Genomic DNA, 13,301 nt, shown 5'->3' with positions numbered 1-13,301 from the left:
CTATTCCTTCCTCCTCTTTTTGCCTTCATGCTCATGTTCCTTAGGGCGGCTGCTATCTGAGGGTCTTTTGGAGCCACCGTGCTGTTTGGCTTCTTCCAGGAACTTGTCCAAACCAAAAGGATCTTCCTCAAACTGAACTGGTCCTTCTCTACCTCTTTGCCTATGGTCTGAACCAGAAAACTCCTTATCGGGAACGAATCTGTTGGTCTTCATTCCGGCTTCTAGATCATCACCATACATGTCCTTATCCAGATTTTTACTGGGCCTGTAAATATTCTGGGCCATATCTTTACCACCTGTCCAGGCTCGATCATACACATTGTAACTTTCATCTTCTCCACCTGCAAAACCACTGTCCATGCCCTTGGATTGGTTGAACAGCCTTTGGTCATATTGAACTTGGTTGGAAGTCCGGGGATTGGGCACACCAAGAGCGATGGCCTCGCTGATATCTCGACTTTCATTTCTCTGCCGTTTCGACCTCTTATCGGGCGCTGCCCTGGAAAGATTCCGGTCATGCTGTCTCTCTTTCCGCCTGTGGTGCCGAATTTCTTCCCTCTCACGTGCCTCCCCACCCTCTTTTGCCACATGGGTTTTGATCCCAGCTCTTCTCTCCCTAGCTTTCTGGGCCATTCCTCTCAGTTTCTCTTCATGTTTCTCTTTTTCTTTCTGCGCCATCTTTCTCTCTACTTGGGCGCGCATTTCCACGGCTTCACGAGCCTTCCGATCAGCAATGTAGAGGGCTTCGGCCAGCTTAGCAAAATTTTCATTGATGTGAACTGTCTGCAGTCGTCTTCCATCAGCAGCCAGACGCTTGTCTAGTGGAACTGTATAGCCCTTTGCATTTTTCCAGTTTGAAACACACGGAGGAATCTTCCACTCTTGTTGCTCCTTGACAGTCATCTTTCGGCTAGGAGAATGCATGACAGGTGCGGGAGGAGAAGGTGGTCCTCGGGGAATTCTCTCATTAATCTTGAACCTTGGAGGTTCCATTGGATCTCTCTGCATTTCCACCATACGAATAACCCTCTGTTTTGCCCCAGAGTTGAAAGCCAGTCCTTGCTGAGATGGCGTGTATCGGATATACTGAGCGGGAGCCAGTTTATCAGCCGCTCGAGCTGGCATGGCCGCAGCAACCTTCTGTGATACAGATTTTCCTAAGGCCACCCTTGTCTTTTCTGTTATCTCTTTAATAGCTTCTTCATCCGGTCTTTGCAGGTCTGGGTCGTCTGCATTCATGACCTCCTTGGGAACCAGGTCAGTGTACTTGCTATAAATGACCTTGTCTTTTGACTGTCCTTGCCGAGCAATGGCATCATATTTAATTTTTCCTTCAGCATCCACCTGAATGGCCAGGGCATTTGACATTTTTTTCTTTCGCCCCATATCCAGTGGATACTGGGCCACATGGATCTCTGGGAAAGCACCTCCTTCTCCAAAATCCTCTAATAACCGAGGTATCCAGCCTTGCCGGTGCCCGTATGGGGGAGGTGCTCTTCGGGAGCAGACCAGTGAGGTGTGCCATGATCTCTGGGATCTTGCCTTTTCTTCAGCCTCAAGCTGGTCCTGAGAGAGCTGAGTAGCTGCAGGTAAAAAGCTGGTGAGCGCCATGTTCTTCCAATTGCTTTCAGCGCCTGTGACGGGACCGAGGGCAGCACACTGTTTTATAAAATCAGTTATAGTTCCCGTCCTGCGAATCGGCCTTAATAAAGCCTGATAGGTATTATTATCATTTTCAAAAGCCAGTTGTTTGATTAGGATATCGGCTGCCTCTTCTTTAGTGATTACTCCCTTGCCTGCCGAAGGGTCCCTGATCGGGCACCAATTGTTGGGGTCCAACCCCAGCAGGTCCAGGGGTCCCCAAAGGAGTGGACGGAGTCGGCGAAGAAGGAATGACACGGAGACAGAGTTCAGTTGATCAGCAGCCTAGCCAGGATCTCCAGCCAAGTTCTGTCTGTCTTTTATTGTCTTGTTACATCTCTATTTATACCAGTTGATTTTAATCCTGTCAATTTCTATTCCAAAGGTTAGGGTGTTTCTTATCTCCATTCCAGGGAGTAAAGAAGATTATGTAGCTTAAGCGTGATTGTTCATAGTTAAAGTGATTAACGACCCGCCTGGCACTTAGTTAAGGGGTTTTATCCCCTCCCTAACTTCAGGGGAAAATCCCTACCTGGGGAAACAACCTTTCTGGGAGAGGTGACCTTGGTTAAAACACATAGCCCTAAGGGGAGCAAACATATTAAGAACAGTATGCTATATACACCAGGTCCCTTGAAACATATGCTGTGCAGATGTTTCTTTCCTGCAGCAAGGATGGACCGGCTTCCGGAAAATTCCCCCTTTTTTATTTTTTAAATGATAGCGCATGCAAATCAGTGGACACCTCTCAGATTGGGACATTTAAGACTCGGAAGAAGACTGGCAAGCAATGACAGTGAGCATAGCTATAAACATAGTGGATGGAGCACACAAGGAGCCCCGATCCTGTAGAATGCTGCTGGCCTCTTCAGTCAAGGGATTTCAGCTGTCCTCAAGTTGTTGGTTTGATTGTCTTTGTTGGTCTGGCTATCGGGTGGCGTCACTGGCGACGGGCTTCCCAAAGCGTCAGCGACTTGAAGGGCTGCATCAAAGTGTCCATCAGGTGGTGTCGGTGTCTGAGGAGGAGTAAGCTGTGCCCTCTGGGTCAGCTGATATGGAAGATGGGGAGTAGTAGAGAGAAAAAGATGAGAAAGCAAAAGAACTACAAGGCATGGAAGTGTTTAGAAAAAAAGAGGGAGAAGAAAGGGAAGAAGGCAGCATCCTGACACAGCCCTTTCCTTCAGCTGCCCCTTTCCCTGTGGTCCAAGGTAGAAATGGGAAACAAGTCCTGTTGCAGTGAGAGGGCAGCTGCTGTCAGCCAGGCTCTGTCTTTACCTGGGTCCCGATCTGAGCTGGGCCAACTCTCTTTCTGTTATCTGGGTCGCGACCTGAGCTGGGCATGGGAAGCGGGAAGCAGCCATGGGGGCAGGAGACCTTCCTCAGAAGGGGCGAGTGTTCAAGCCCCTGCCTAGTTGGGGGGGTGAGGATCTGTGCCCCACCTGTTTCCCCCCAAGTTCTCTCCTGCTGGCCGCTCTGTTACTGTGCCTGTCTTAGGTCGTTCCTTCCCTGAGGAATCTTACTCGTCTTTGACTAACCAGCCATCCTCCAGGGCCAAGCAGGGTGATGTGAGGTTCAGTTCTGTCTCCTTGGTAGCCTATGCCCCCGTGGCCTCCACGCCCAGCAACTGCCTTGGGATCCCCTCGCCTGCTGGCGGGGCCCTGGCATTGATCACATATCTTGGGGAACCCAGGTTTCTTCCCAGCTCACGCCATTGGGCGAGAGACAGATCCATGGTACCAGCCACCATGAGGCTTCAACCTCAGCATGAACAGAGAGCTCAGGCAACAGCTATGGGCAATTGGATTGTAAGAAGAGGGTCCCTCTTGACACAAGGGTAAGGGGGGCCAATACAGGACAAAGGAGAGTCCCGGGACAGGGCTTTTCTCAGCCCAGGATGTCCGGCTCTTGGCACAAGACAACTCCACGTATGGGGCATATACCAAACACCCCTAGTCACAGCATAAAAGGGAGGTGCCCTTCCTGGAACAGTAGGGTAGGGAGATTCTAGAAAAGGCTGTGCTCAGGAGAGAAGGAGAAAGGCCAAAGAACCAACAAACAGGTAGTCAGATTAAAAAAGAAAAAGAAAAAGGAAAGATGTGGGCAGTGCTGAGCCTCAGTTGTTAACGTCTTCAGCTGACCCCCTGTTGGCACCTTGGTCCCTTGCATAGCCTTCCTTCTTTTTTCTGCTCTTCTGTCATCGGGGCAGCTCTAAGTCTTTGGAATGATGGGACAAGGAGCGTCTCTGGGTCTTTTTACATCAGCACACTCTTTTATTTTTATTTTTTTGTCTAAGTGTTTTTATTTGAAACAAATAGGTGCACCAAGCAAGCACTGACTCTTCCCCACTCCCAAATTCAAACAGAGCACCTTAGGGGCATACATCATTTGGCAGGACAGTTCCAATAGGTGAACATCCTTCGACTCACTGTGGTTGGGTTAACTCGACTCATCAGCAAGCAGTCATTCTTACACAAAATATTAAAACCCCAAAGTACTAACGTCACATAAAAGGAAGTGGTCTTAATTTTATTTATGAGGCAGTATGTTCTATAAATGCCAAGAGGTGTGAGGAGCACAAATGCAACCCACTCTTTAAAAAAAAAACTAAATAGATGAAAGTAGAATTTTCCATTACACCCCCCCCCCCCCCCCCGCTTTCTGCTGTAATAAAAAGTAGTGCTGGGTTCTGACCCCAGATTTGGTTTTGATCTGGCCCACGTACAAAGTGTTTGCCCATATAACTTGCGTCATTAGGGTTATGGGTAGTAGTCCATTCACCGTGAAGAGGTGTATCTATTCCTTCCTCCTCTTTTTGCCTTCATGCTCATGTTCCTTAGGGCGGCTGCTATCTGAGGGTCTTTTGGAGCCACCGTGCTGTTTGGCTTCTTCCAGGAACTTGTCCAAACCAAAAGGATCTTCCTCAAACTGAACTGGTCCTTCTCTACCTCTTTGCCTATGGTCTGAACCAGAAAACTCCTTATCGGGAACGAATCTGTTGGTCTTCATTCCGGCTTCTAGATCATCACCATACATGTCCTTATCCAGATTTTTACTGGGCCTGTAAATATTCTGGGCCATATCTTTACCACCTGTCCAGGCTCGATCATACACATTGTAACTTTCATCTTCTCCACCTGCAAAACCACTGTCCATGCCCTTGGATTGGTTGAACAGCCTTTGGTCATATTGAACTTGGTTGGAAGTCCGGGGATTGGGCACACCAAGAGCGATGGCCTCGCTGATATCTCGACTTTCATTTCTCTGCCGTTTCGACCTCTTATCGGGCGCTGCCCTGGAAAGATTCCGGTCATGCTGTCTCTCTTTCCGCCTGTGGTGCCGAATTTCTTCCCTCTCACGTGCCTCCCCACCCTCTTTTGCCACATGGGTTTTGATCCCAGCTCTTCTCTCCCTAGCTTTCTGGGCCATTCCTCTCAGTTTCTCTTCATGTTTCTCTTTTTCTTTCTGCGCCATCTTTCTCTCTACTTGGGCGCGCATTTCCACGGCTTCACGAGCCTTCCGATCAGCAATGTAGAGGGCTTCGGCCAGCTTAGCAAAATTTTCATTGATGTGAACTGTCTGCAGTCGTCTTCCATCAGCAGCCAGACGCTTGTCTAGTGGAACTGTATAGCCCTTTGCATTTTTCCAGTTTGAAACACACGGAGGAATCTTCCACTCTTGTTGCTCCTTGACAGTCATCTTTCGGCTAGGAGAATGCATGACAGGTGCGGGAGGAGAAGGTGGTCCTCGGGGAATTCTCTCATTAATCTTGAACCTTGGAGGTTCCATTGGATCTCTCTGCATTTCCACCATACGAATAACCCTCTGTTTTGCCCCAGAGTTGAAAGCCAGTCCTTGCTGAGATGGCGTGTATCGGATATACTGAGCGGGAGCCAGTTTATCAGCCGCTCGAGCTGGCATGGCCGCAGCAACCTTCTGTGATACAGATTTTCCTAAGGCCACCCTTGTCTTTTCTGTTATCTCTTTAATAGCTTCTTCATCCGGTCTTTGCAGGTCTGGGTCGTCTGCATTCATGACCTCCTTGGGAACCAGGTCAGTGTACTTGCTATAAATGACCTTGTCTTTTGACTGTCCTTGCCGAGCAATGGCATCATATTTAATTTTTCCTTCAGCATCCACCTGAATGGCCAGGGCATTTGACATTTTTTTCTTTCGCCCCATATCCAGTGGATACTGGGCCACATGGATCTCTGGGAAAGCACCTCCTTCTCCAAAATCCTCTAATAACCGAGGTATCCAGCCTTGCCGGTGCCCGTATGGGGGAGGTGCTCTTCGGGAGCAGACCAGTGAGGTGTGCCATGATCTCTGGGATCTTGCCTTTTCTTCAGCCTCAAGCTGGTCCTGAGAGAGCTGAGTAGCTGCAGGTAAAAAGCTGGTGAGCGCCATGTTCTTCCAATTGCTTTCAGCGCCTGTGACGGGACCGAGGGCAGCACACTGTTTTATAAAATCAGTTATAGTTCCCGTCCTGCGAATCGGCCTTAATAAAGCCTGATAGGTATTATTATCATTTTCAAAAGCCAGTTGTTTGATTAGGATATCGGCTGCCTCTTCTTTAGTGATTACTCCCTTGCCTGCCGAAGGGTCCCTGATCGGGCACCAATTGTTGGGGTCCAACCCCAGCAGGTCCAGGGGTCCCCAAAGGAGTGGACGGAGTCGGCGAAGAAGGAATGACACGGAGACAGAGTTCAGTTGATCAGCAGCCTAGCCAGGATCTCCAGCCAAGTTCTGTCTGTCTTTTATTGTCTTGTTACATCTCTATTTATACCAGTTGATTTTAATCCTGTCAATTTCTATTCCAAAGGTTAGGGTGTTTCTTATCTCCATTCCAGGGAGTAAAGAAGATTATGTAGCTTAAGCGTGATTGTTCATAGTTAAAGTGATTAACGACCCGCCTGGCACTTAGTTAAGGGGTTTTATCCCCTCCCTAACTTCAGGGGAAAATCCCTACCTGGGGAAACAACCTTTCTGGGAGAGGTGACCTTGGTTAAAACACATAGCCCTAAGGGGAGCAAACATATTAAGAACAGTATGCTATATACACCAGGTCCCTTGAAACATATGCTGTGCAGATGTTTCTTTCCTGCAGCAAGGATGGACCGGCTTCCGGAAAATTCCCCCTTTTTTATTTTTTAAATGATAGCGCATGCAAATCAGTGGACACCTCTCAGATTGGGACATTTAAGACTCGGAAGAAGACTGGCAAGCAATGACAGTGAGCATAGCTATAAACATAGTGGATGGAGCACACAAGGAGCCCCGATCCTGTAGAATGCTGCTGGCCTCTTCAGTCAAGGGATTTCAGCTGTCCTCAAGTTGTTGGTTTGATTGTCTTTGTTGGTCTGGCTATCGGGTGGCGTCACTGGCGACGGGCTTCCCAAAGCGTCAGCGACTTGAAGGGCTGCATCAAAGTGTCCATCAGGTGGTGTCGGTGTCTGAGGAGGAGTAAGCTGTGCCCTCTGGGTCAGCTGATATGGAAGATGGGGAGTAGTAGAGAGAAAAAGATGAGAAAGCAAAAGAACTACAAGGCATGGAAGTGTTTAGAAAAAAAGAGGGAGAAGAAAGGGAAGAAGGCAGCATCCTGACACAGCCCTTTCCTTCAGCTGCCCCTTTCCCTGTGGTCCAAGGTAGAAATGGGAAACAAGTCCTGTTGCAGTGAGAGGGCAGCTGCTGTCAGCCAGGCTCTGTCTTTACCTGGGTCCCGATCTGAGCTGGGCCAACTCTCTTTCTGTTATCTGGGTCGCGACCTGAGCTGGGCATGGGAAGCGGGAAGCAGCCATGGGGGCAGGAGACCTTCCTCAGAAGGGGCGAGTGTTCAAGCCCCTGCCTAGTTGGGGGGGTGAGGATCTGTGCCCCACCTGTTTCCCCCCAAGTTCTCTCCTGCTGGCCGCTCTGTTACTGTGCCTGTCTTAGGTCGTTCCTTCCCTGAGGAATCTTACTCGTCTTTGACTAACCAGCCATCCTCCAGGGCCAAGCAGGGTGATGTGAGGTTCAGTTCTGTCTCCTTGGTAGCCTATGCCCCCGTGGCCTCCACGCCCAGCAACTGCCTTGGGATCCCCTCGCCTGCTGGCGGGGCCCTGGCATTGATCACATATCTTGGGGAACCCAGGTTTCTTCCCAGCTCACGCCATTGGGCGAGAGACAGATCCATGGTACCAGCCACCATGAGGCTTCAACCTCAGCATGAACAGAGAGCTCAGGCAACAGCTATGGGCAATTGGATTGTAAGAAGAGGGTCCCTCTTGACACAAGGGTAAGGGGGGCCAATACAGGACAAAGGAGAGTCCCGGGACAGGGCTTTTCTCAGCCCAGGATGTCCGGCTCTTGGCACAAGACAACTCCACGTATGGGGCATATACCAAACACCCCTAGTCACAGCATAAAAGGGAGGTGCCCTTCCTGGAACAGTAGGGTAGGGAGATTCTAGAAAAGGCTGTGCTCAGGAGAGAAGGAGAAAGGCCAAAGAACCAACAAACAGGTAGTCAGATTAAAAAAGAAAAAGAAAAAGGAAAGATGTGGGCAGTGCTGAGCCTCAGTTGTTAACGTCTTCAGCTGACCCCCTGTTGGCACCTTGGTCCCTTGCATAGCCTTCCTTCTTTTTTCTGCTTTTCTGTCATCGGGGCAGCTCTAAGTCTTTGGAATGATGGGACAAGGAGCGTCTCTGGGTCTTTTTACATCAGCACACTCTTTTATTTTTATTTTTTTGTCTAAGTGTTTTTATTTGAAACAAATAGGTGCACCAAGCAAGCACTGACTCTTCCCCACTCCCAAATTCAAACAGAGCACCTTAGGGGCATACATCATTTGGCAGGACAGTTCCAATAGGTGAACATCCTTCGACTCACTGTGGTTGGGTTAACTCGACTCATCAGCAAGCAGTCATTCTTACACAAAATATTAAAACCCCAAAGTACTAACGTCACATAAAAGGAAGTGGTCTTAATTTTATTTATGAGGCAGTATGTTCTATAAATGCCAAGAGGTGTGAGGAGCACAAATGCAACCCACTCTTTAAAAAAAAAACTAAATAGATGAAAGTAGAATTTTCCATTACACCCCCCCCCCCCCCCCGCTTTCTGCTGTAATAAAAAGTAGTGCTGGGTTCTGACCCCAGATTTGGTTTTGATCTGGCCCACGTACAAAGTGTTTGCCCATATAACTTGCGTCATTAGGGTTATGGGTAGTAGTCCATTCACCGTGAAGAGGTGTATCTATTCCTTCCTCCTCTTTTTGCCTTCATGCTCATGTTCCTTAGGGCGGCTGCTATCTGAGGGTCTTTTGGAGCCACCGTGCTGTTTGGCTTCTTCCAGGAACTTGTCCAAACCAAAAGGATCTTCCTCAAACTGAACTGGTCCTTCTCTACCTCTTTGCCTATGGTCTGAACCAGAAAACTCCTTATCGGGAACGAATCTGTTGGTCTTCATTCCGGCTTCTAGATCATCACCATACATGTCCTTATCCAGATTTTTACTGGGCCTGTAAATATTCTGGGCCATATCTTTACCACCTGTCCAGGCTCGATCATACACATTGTAACTTTCATCTTCTCCACCTGCAAAACCACTGTCCATGCCCTTGGATTGGTTGAACAGCCTTTGGTCATATTGAACTTGGTTGGAAGTCCGGGGATTGGGCACACCAAGAGCGATGGCCTCGCTGATATCTCGACTTTCATTTCTCTGCCGTTTCGACCTCTTATCGGGCGCTGCCCTGGAAAGATTCCGGTCATGCTGTCTCTCTTTCCGCCTGTGGTGCCGAATTTCTTCCCTCTCACGTGCCTCCCCACCCTCTTTTGCCACATGGGTTTTGATCCCAGCTCTTCTCTCCCTAGCTTTCTGGGCCATTCCTCTCAGTTTCTCTTCATGTTTCTCTTTTTCTTTCTGCGCCATCTTTCTCTCTACTTGGGCGCGCATTTCCACGGCTTCACGAGCCTTCCGATCAGCAATGTAGAGGGCTTCGGCCAGCTTAGCAAAATTTTCATTGATGTGAACTGTCTGCAGTCGTCTTCCATCAGCAGCCAGACGCTTGTCTAGTGGAACTGTATAGCCCTTTGCATTTTTCCAGTTTGAAACACACGGAGGAATCTTCCACTCTTGTTGCTCCTTGACAGTCATCTTTCGGCTAGGAGAATGCATGACAGGTGCGGGAGGAGAAGGTGGTCCTCGGGGAATTCTCTCATTAATCTTGAACCTTGGAGGTTCCATTGGATCTCTCTGCATTTCCACCATACGAATAACCCTCTGTTTTGCCCCAGAGTTGAAAGCCAGTCCTTGCTGAGATGGCGTGTATCGGATATACTGAGCGGGAGCCAGTTTATCAGCCGCTCGAGCTGGCATGGCCGCAGCAACCTTCTGTGATACAGATTTTCCTAAGGCCACCCTTGTCTTTTCTGTTATCTCTTTAATAGCTTCTTCATCCGGTCTTTGCAGGTCTGGGTCGTCTGCATTCATGACCTCCTTGGGAACCAGGTCAGTGTACTTGCTATAAATGACCTTGTCTTTTGACTGTCCTTGCCGAGCAATGGCATCATATTTAATTTTTCCTTCAGCATCCACCTGAATGGCCAGGGCATTTGACATTTTTTTCTTTCGCCCCATATCCAGTGGATACTGGGCCACATGGATCTCTGGGAAAGCACCTCCTTCTCCAAAATCCTCTAATAACCGAGGTATCCAGCCTTGCCGGTGCCCGTATGGGGGAGGTGCTCTTCGGGAGCAGACCAGTGAGGTGTGCCATGATCTCTGGGATCTTGCCTTTTCTTCAGCCTCAAGCTGGTCCTGAGAGAGCTGAGTAGCTGCAGGTAAAAAGCTGGTGAGCGCCATGTTCTTCCAATTGCTTTCAGCGCCTGTGACGGGACCGAGGGCAGCACACTGTTTTATAAAATCAGTTATAGTTCCCGTCCTGCGAATCGGCCTTAATAAAGCCTGATAGGTATTATTATCATTTTCAAAAGCCAGTTGTTTGATTAGGATATCGGCTGCCTCTTCTTTAGTGATTACTCCCTTGCCTGCCGAAGGGTCCCTGATCGGGCACCAATTGTTGGGGTCCAACCCCAGCAGGTCCAGGGGTCCCCAAAGGAGTGGACGGAGTCGGCGAAGAAGGAATGACACGGAGACAGAGTTCAGTTGATCAGCAGCCTAGCCAGGATCTCCAGCCAAGTTCTGTCTGTCTTTTATTGTCTTGTTACATCTCTATTTATACCAGTTGATTTTAATCCTGTCAATTTCTATTCCAAAGGTTAGGGTGTTTCTTATCTCCATTCCAGGGAGTAAAGAAGATTATGTAGCTTAAGCATGATTGTTCATAGTTAAAGTGATTAACGACCCGCCTGGCACTTAGTTAAGGGGTTTTATCCCCTCCCTAACTTCAGGGGAAAATCCCTACCTGGGGAAACAACCTTTCTGGGAGAGGTGACCTTGGTTAAAACACATAGCCCTAAGGGGAGCAAACATATTAAGAACAGTATGCTATATACACCAGGTCCCTTGAAACATATGCTGTGCAGATGTTTCTTTCCTGCAGCAAGGATGGACCGGCTTCCGGAAAATTCCCCCTTTTTTATTTTTTAAATGATAGCGCATGCAAATCAGTGGACACCTCTCAGATTGGGACATTTAAGACTCGGAAGAAGACTGGCAAGCAATGACAGTGAGCATAGCTATAAACATAGTGGATGGAGCACACAAGGAGCCCCGATCCTGTAGAATGCTGCTGGCCTCTTCAGTCAAGGGATTTCAGCTGTCCTCAAGTTGTTGGTTTGATTGTCTTTGTTGGTCTGGCTATCGGGTGGCGTCACTGGCGACGGGCTTCCCAAAGCGTCAGCGACTTGAAGGGCTGCATCAAAGTGTCCATCAGGTGGTGTCGGTGTCTGAGGAGGAGTAAGCTGTGCCCTCTGGGTCAGCTGATATGGAAGATGGGGAGTAGTAGAGAGAAAAAGATGAGAAAGCAAAAGAACTACAAGGCATGGAAGTGTTTAGAAAAAAAGAGGGAGAAGAAAGGGAAGAAGGCAGCATCCTGACACAGCCCTTTCCTTCAGCTGCCCCTTTCCCTGTGGTCCAAGGTAGAAATGGGAAACAAGTCCTGTTGCAGTGAGAGGGCAGCTGCTGTCAGCCAGGCTCTGTCTTTACCTGGGTCCCGATCTGAGCTGGGCCAACTCTCTTTCTGTTATCTGGGTCGCGACCTGAGCTGGGCATGGGAAGCGGGAAGCAGCCATGGGGGCAGGAGACCTTCCTCAGAAGGGGCGAGTGTTCAAGCCCCTGCCTAGTTGGGGGGGTGAGGATCTGTGCCCCACCTGTTTCCCCCCAAGTTCTCTCCTGCTGGCCGCTCTGTTACTGTGCCTGTCTTAGGTCGTTCCTTCCCTGAGGAATCTTACTCGTCTTTGACTAACCAGCCATCCTCCAGGGCCAAGCAGGGTGATGTGAGGTTCAGTTCTGTCTCCTTGGTAGCCTATGCCCCCGTGGCCTCCACGCCCAGCAACTGCCTTGGGATCCCCTCGCCTGCTGGCGGGGCCCTGGCATTGATCACATATCTTGGGGAACCCAGGTTTCTTCCCAGCTCACGCCATTGGGCGAGAGACAGATCCATGGTACCAGCCACCATGAGGCTTCAACCTCAGCATGAACAGAGAGCTCAGGCAACAGCTATGGGCAATTGGATTGTAAGAAGAGGGTCCCTCTTGACACAAGGGTAAGGGGGGCCAATACAGGACAAAGGAGAGTCCCGGGACAGGGCTTTTCTCAGCCCAGGATGTCCGGCTCTTGGCACAAGACAACTCCACGTATGGGGCATATACCAAACACCCCTAGTCACAGCATAAAAGGGAGGTGCCCTTCCTGGAACAGTAGGGTAGGGAGATTCTAGAAAAGGCTGTGCTCAGGAGAGAAGGAGAAAGGCCAAAGAACCAACAAACAGGTAGTCAGATTAAAAAAGAAAAAGAAAAAGGAAAGATGTGGGCAGTGCTGAGCCTCAGTTGTTAACGTCTTCAGCTGACCCCCTGTTGGCACCTTGGTCCCTTGCATAGCCTTCCTTCTTTTTTCTGCTCTTCTGTCATCGGGGCAGCTCTAAGTCTTTGGAATGATGGGACAAGGAGCGTCTCTGGGTCTTTTTACATCAGCACACTCTTTTATTTTTATTTTTTTGTCTAAGTGTTTTTATTTGAAACAAATAGGTGCACCAAGCAAGCACTGACTCTTCCCCACTCCCAAATTCAAACAGAGCACCTTAGGGGCATACATCATTTGGCAGGACAGTTCCAATAGGTGAACATCCTTCGACTCACTGTGGTTGGGTTAACTCGACTCATCAGCAAGCAGTCATTCTTACACAAAATATTAAAACCCCAAAGTACTAACGTCACATAAAAGGAAGTGGTCTTAATTTTATTTATGAGGCAGTATGTTCTATAAATGCCAAGAGGTGTGAGGAGCACAAATGCAACCCACTCTTTAAAAAAAAAACTAAATAGATGAAAGTAGAATTTTCCATTACACCCCCCCCCCCCCCCCCGCTTTCTGCTGTAATAAAAAGTAGTGCTGGGTTCTGACCCCAGATTTGGTTTTGATCTGGCCCACGTACAAAGTGTTTGCCCATATAACTTGCGTCATTAGGGTTATGGGTAGTAGTCCATTCACCGTGAAGAGGTGTAT

At 48.9% G+C, this 13,301-nt stretch overlaps 3 protein-coding genes across 3 annotated transcripts; all 3 read right to left on the bottom strand.

Annotated features, from left to right (window-relative positions):
* Positions 1–1,611, bottom strand: LOC308521848 (SNW domain-containing protein 1-like; the record flags this gene model as incomplete). Its single annotated transcript, XM_081094962.1, has 1 exon — positions 1–1,611. The coding sequence occupies one exon, from the start codon at positions 1,609–1,611 to the stop codon at positions 1–3; it is 1,611 nt and encodes a 536-aa protein (XP_080951088.1).
* Positions 1,612–4,434: 2,823 nt separating this feature from the next.
* On the bottom strand, positions 4,435–6,045 carry LOC308521827 (SNW domain-containing protein 1-like; the record flags this gene model as incomplete). The annotated part of the gene is made up of 1 exon (XM_081094939.1): positions 4,435–6,045. The coding sequence occupies one exon, from the start codon at positions 6,043–6,045 to the stop codon at positions 4,435–4,437; it is 1,611 nt and encodes a 536-aa protein (XP_080951065.1).
* Positions 6,046–8,867: 2,822 nt separating this feature from the next.
* On the bottom strand, positions 8,868–10,478 carry LOC308521770 (SNW domain-containing protein 1-like; the record flags this gene model as incomplete). Its single annotated transcript, XM_081094877.1, has 1 exon — positions 8,868–10,478. One exon carries the CDS (start codon positions 10,476–10,478, stop codon positions 8,868–8,870), a length of 1,611 nt encoding a protein of 536 aa, XP_080951003.1.
* Between the last annotated feature and the right edge of the window lie 2,823 nt (positions 10,479–13,301).

The sequence above is a fragment of the Myotis nattereri genome, assembly GCF_964212035.1.
Source record: "Myotis nattereri genome assembly, chromosome: 6".
In the NCBI taxonomy this organism is placed as follows: domain Eukaryota; kingdom Metazoa; phylum Chordata; class Mammalia; order Chiroptera; family Vespertilionidae; genus Myotis; species Myotis nattereri.
Note: the sequence above shows the minus strand (reverse complement) of the source record. Positions and strands in the feature narration are given on the sequence as shown.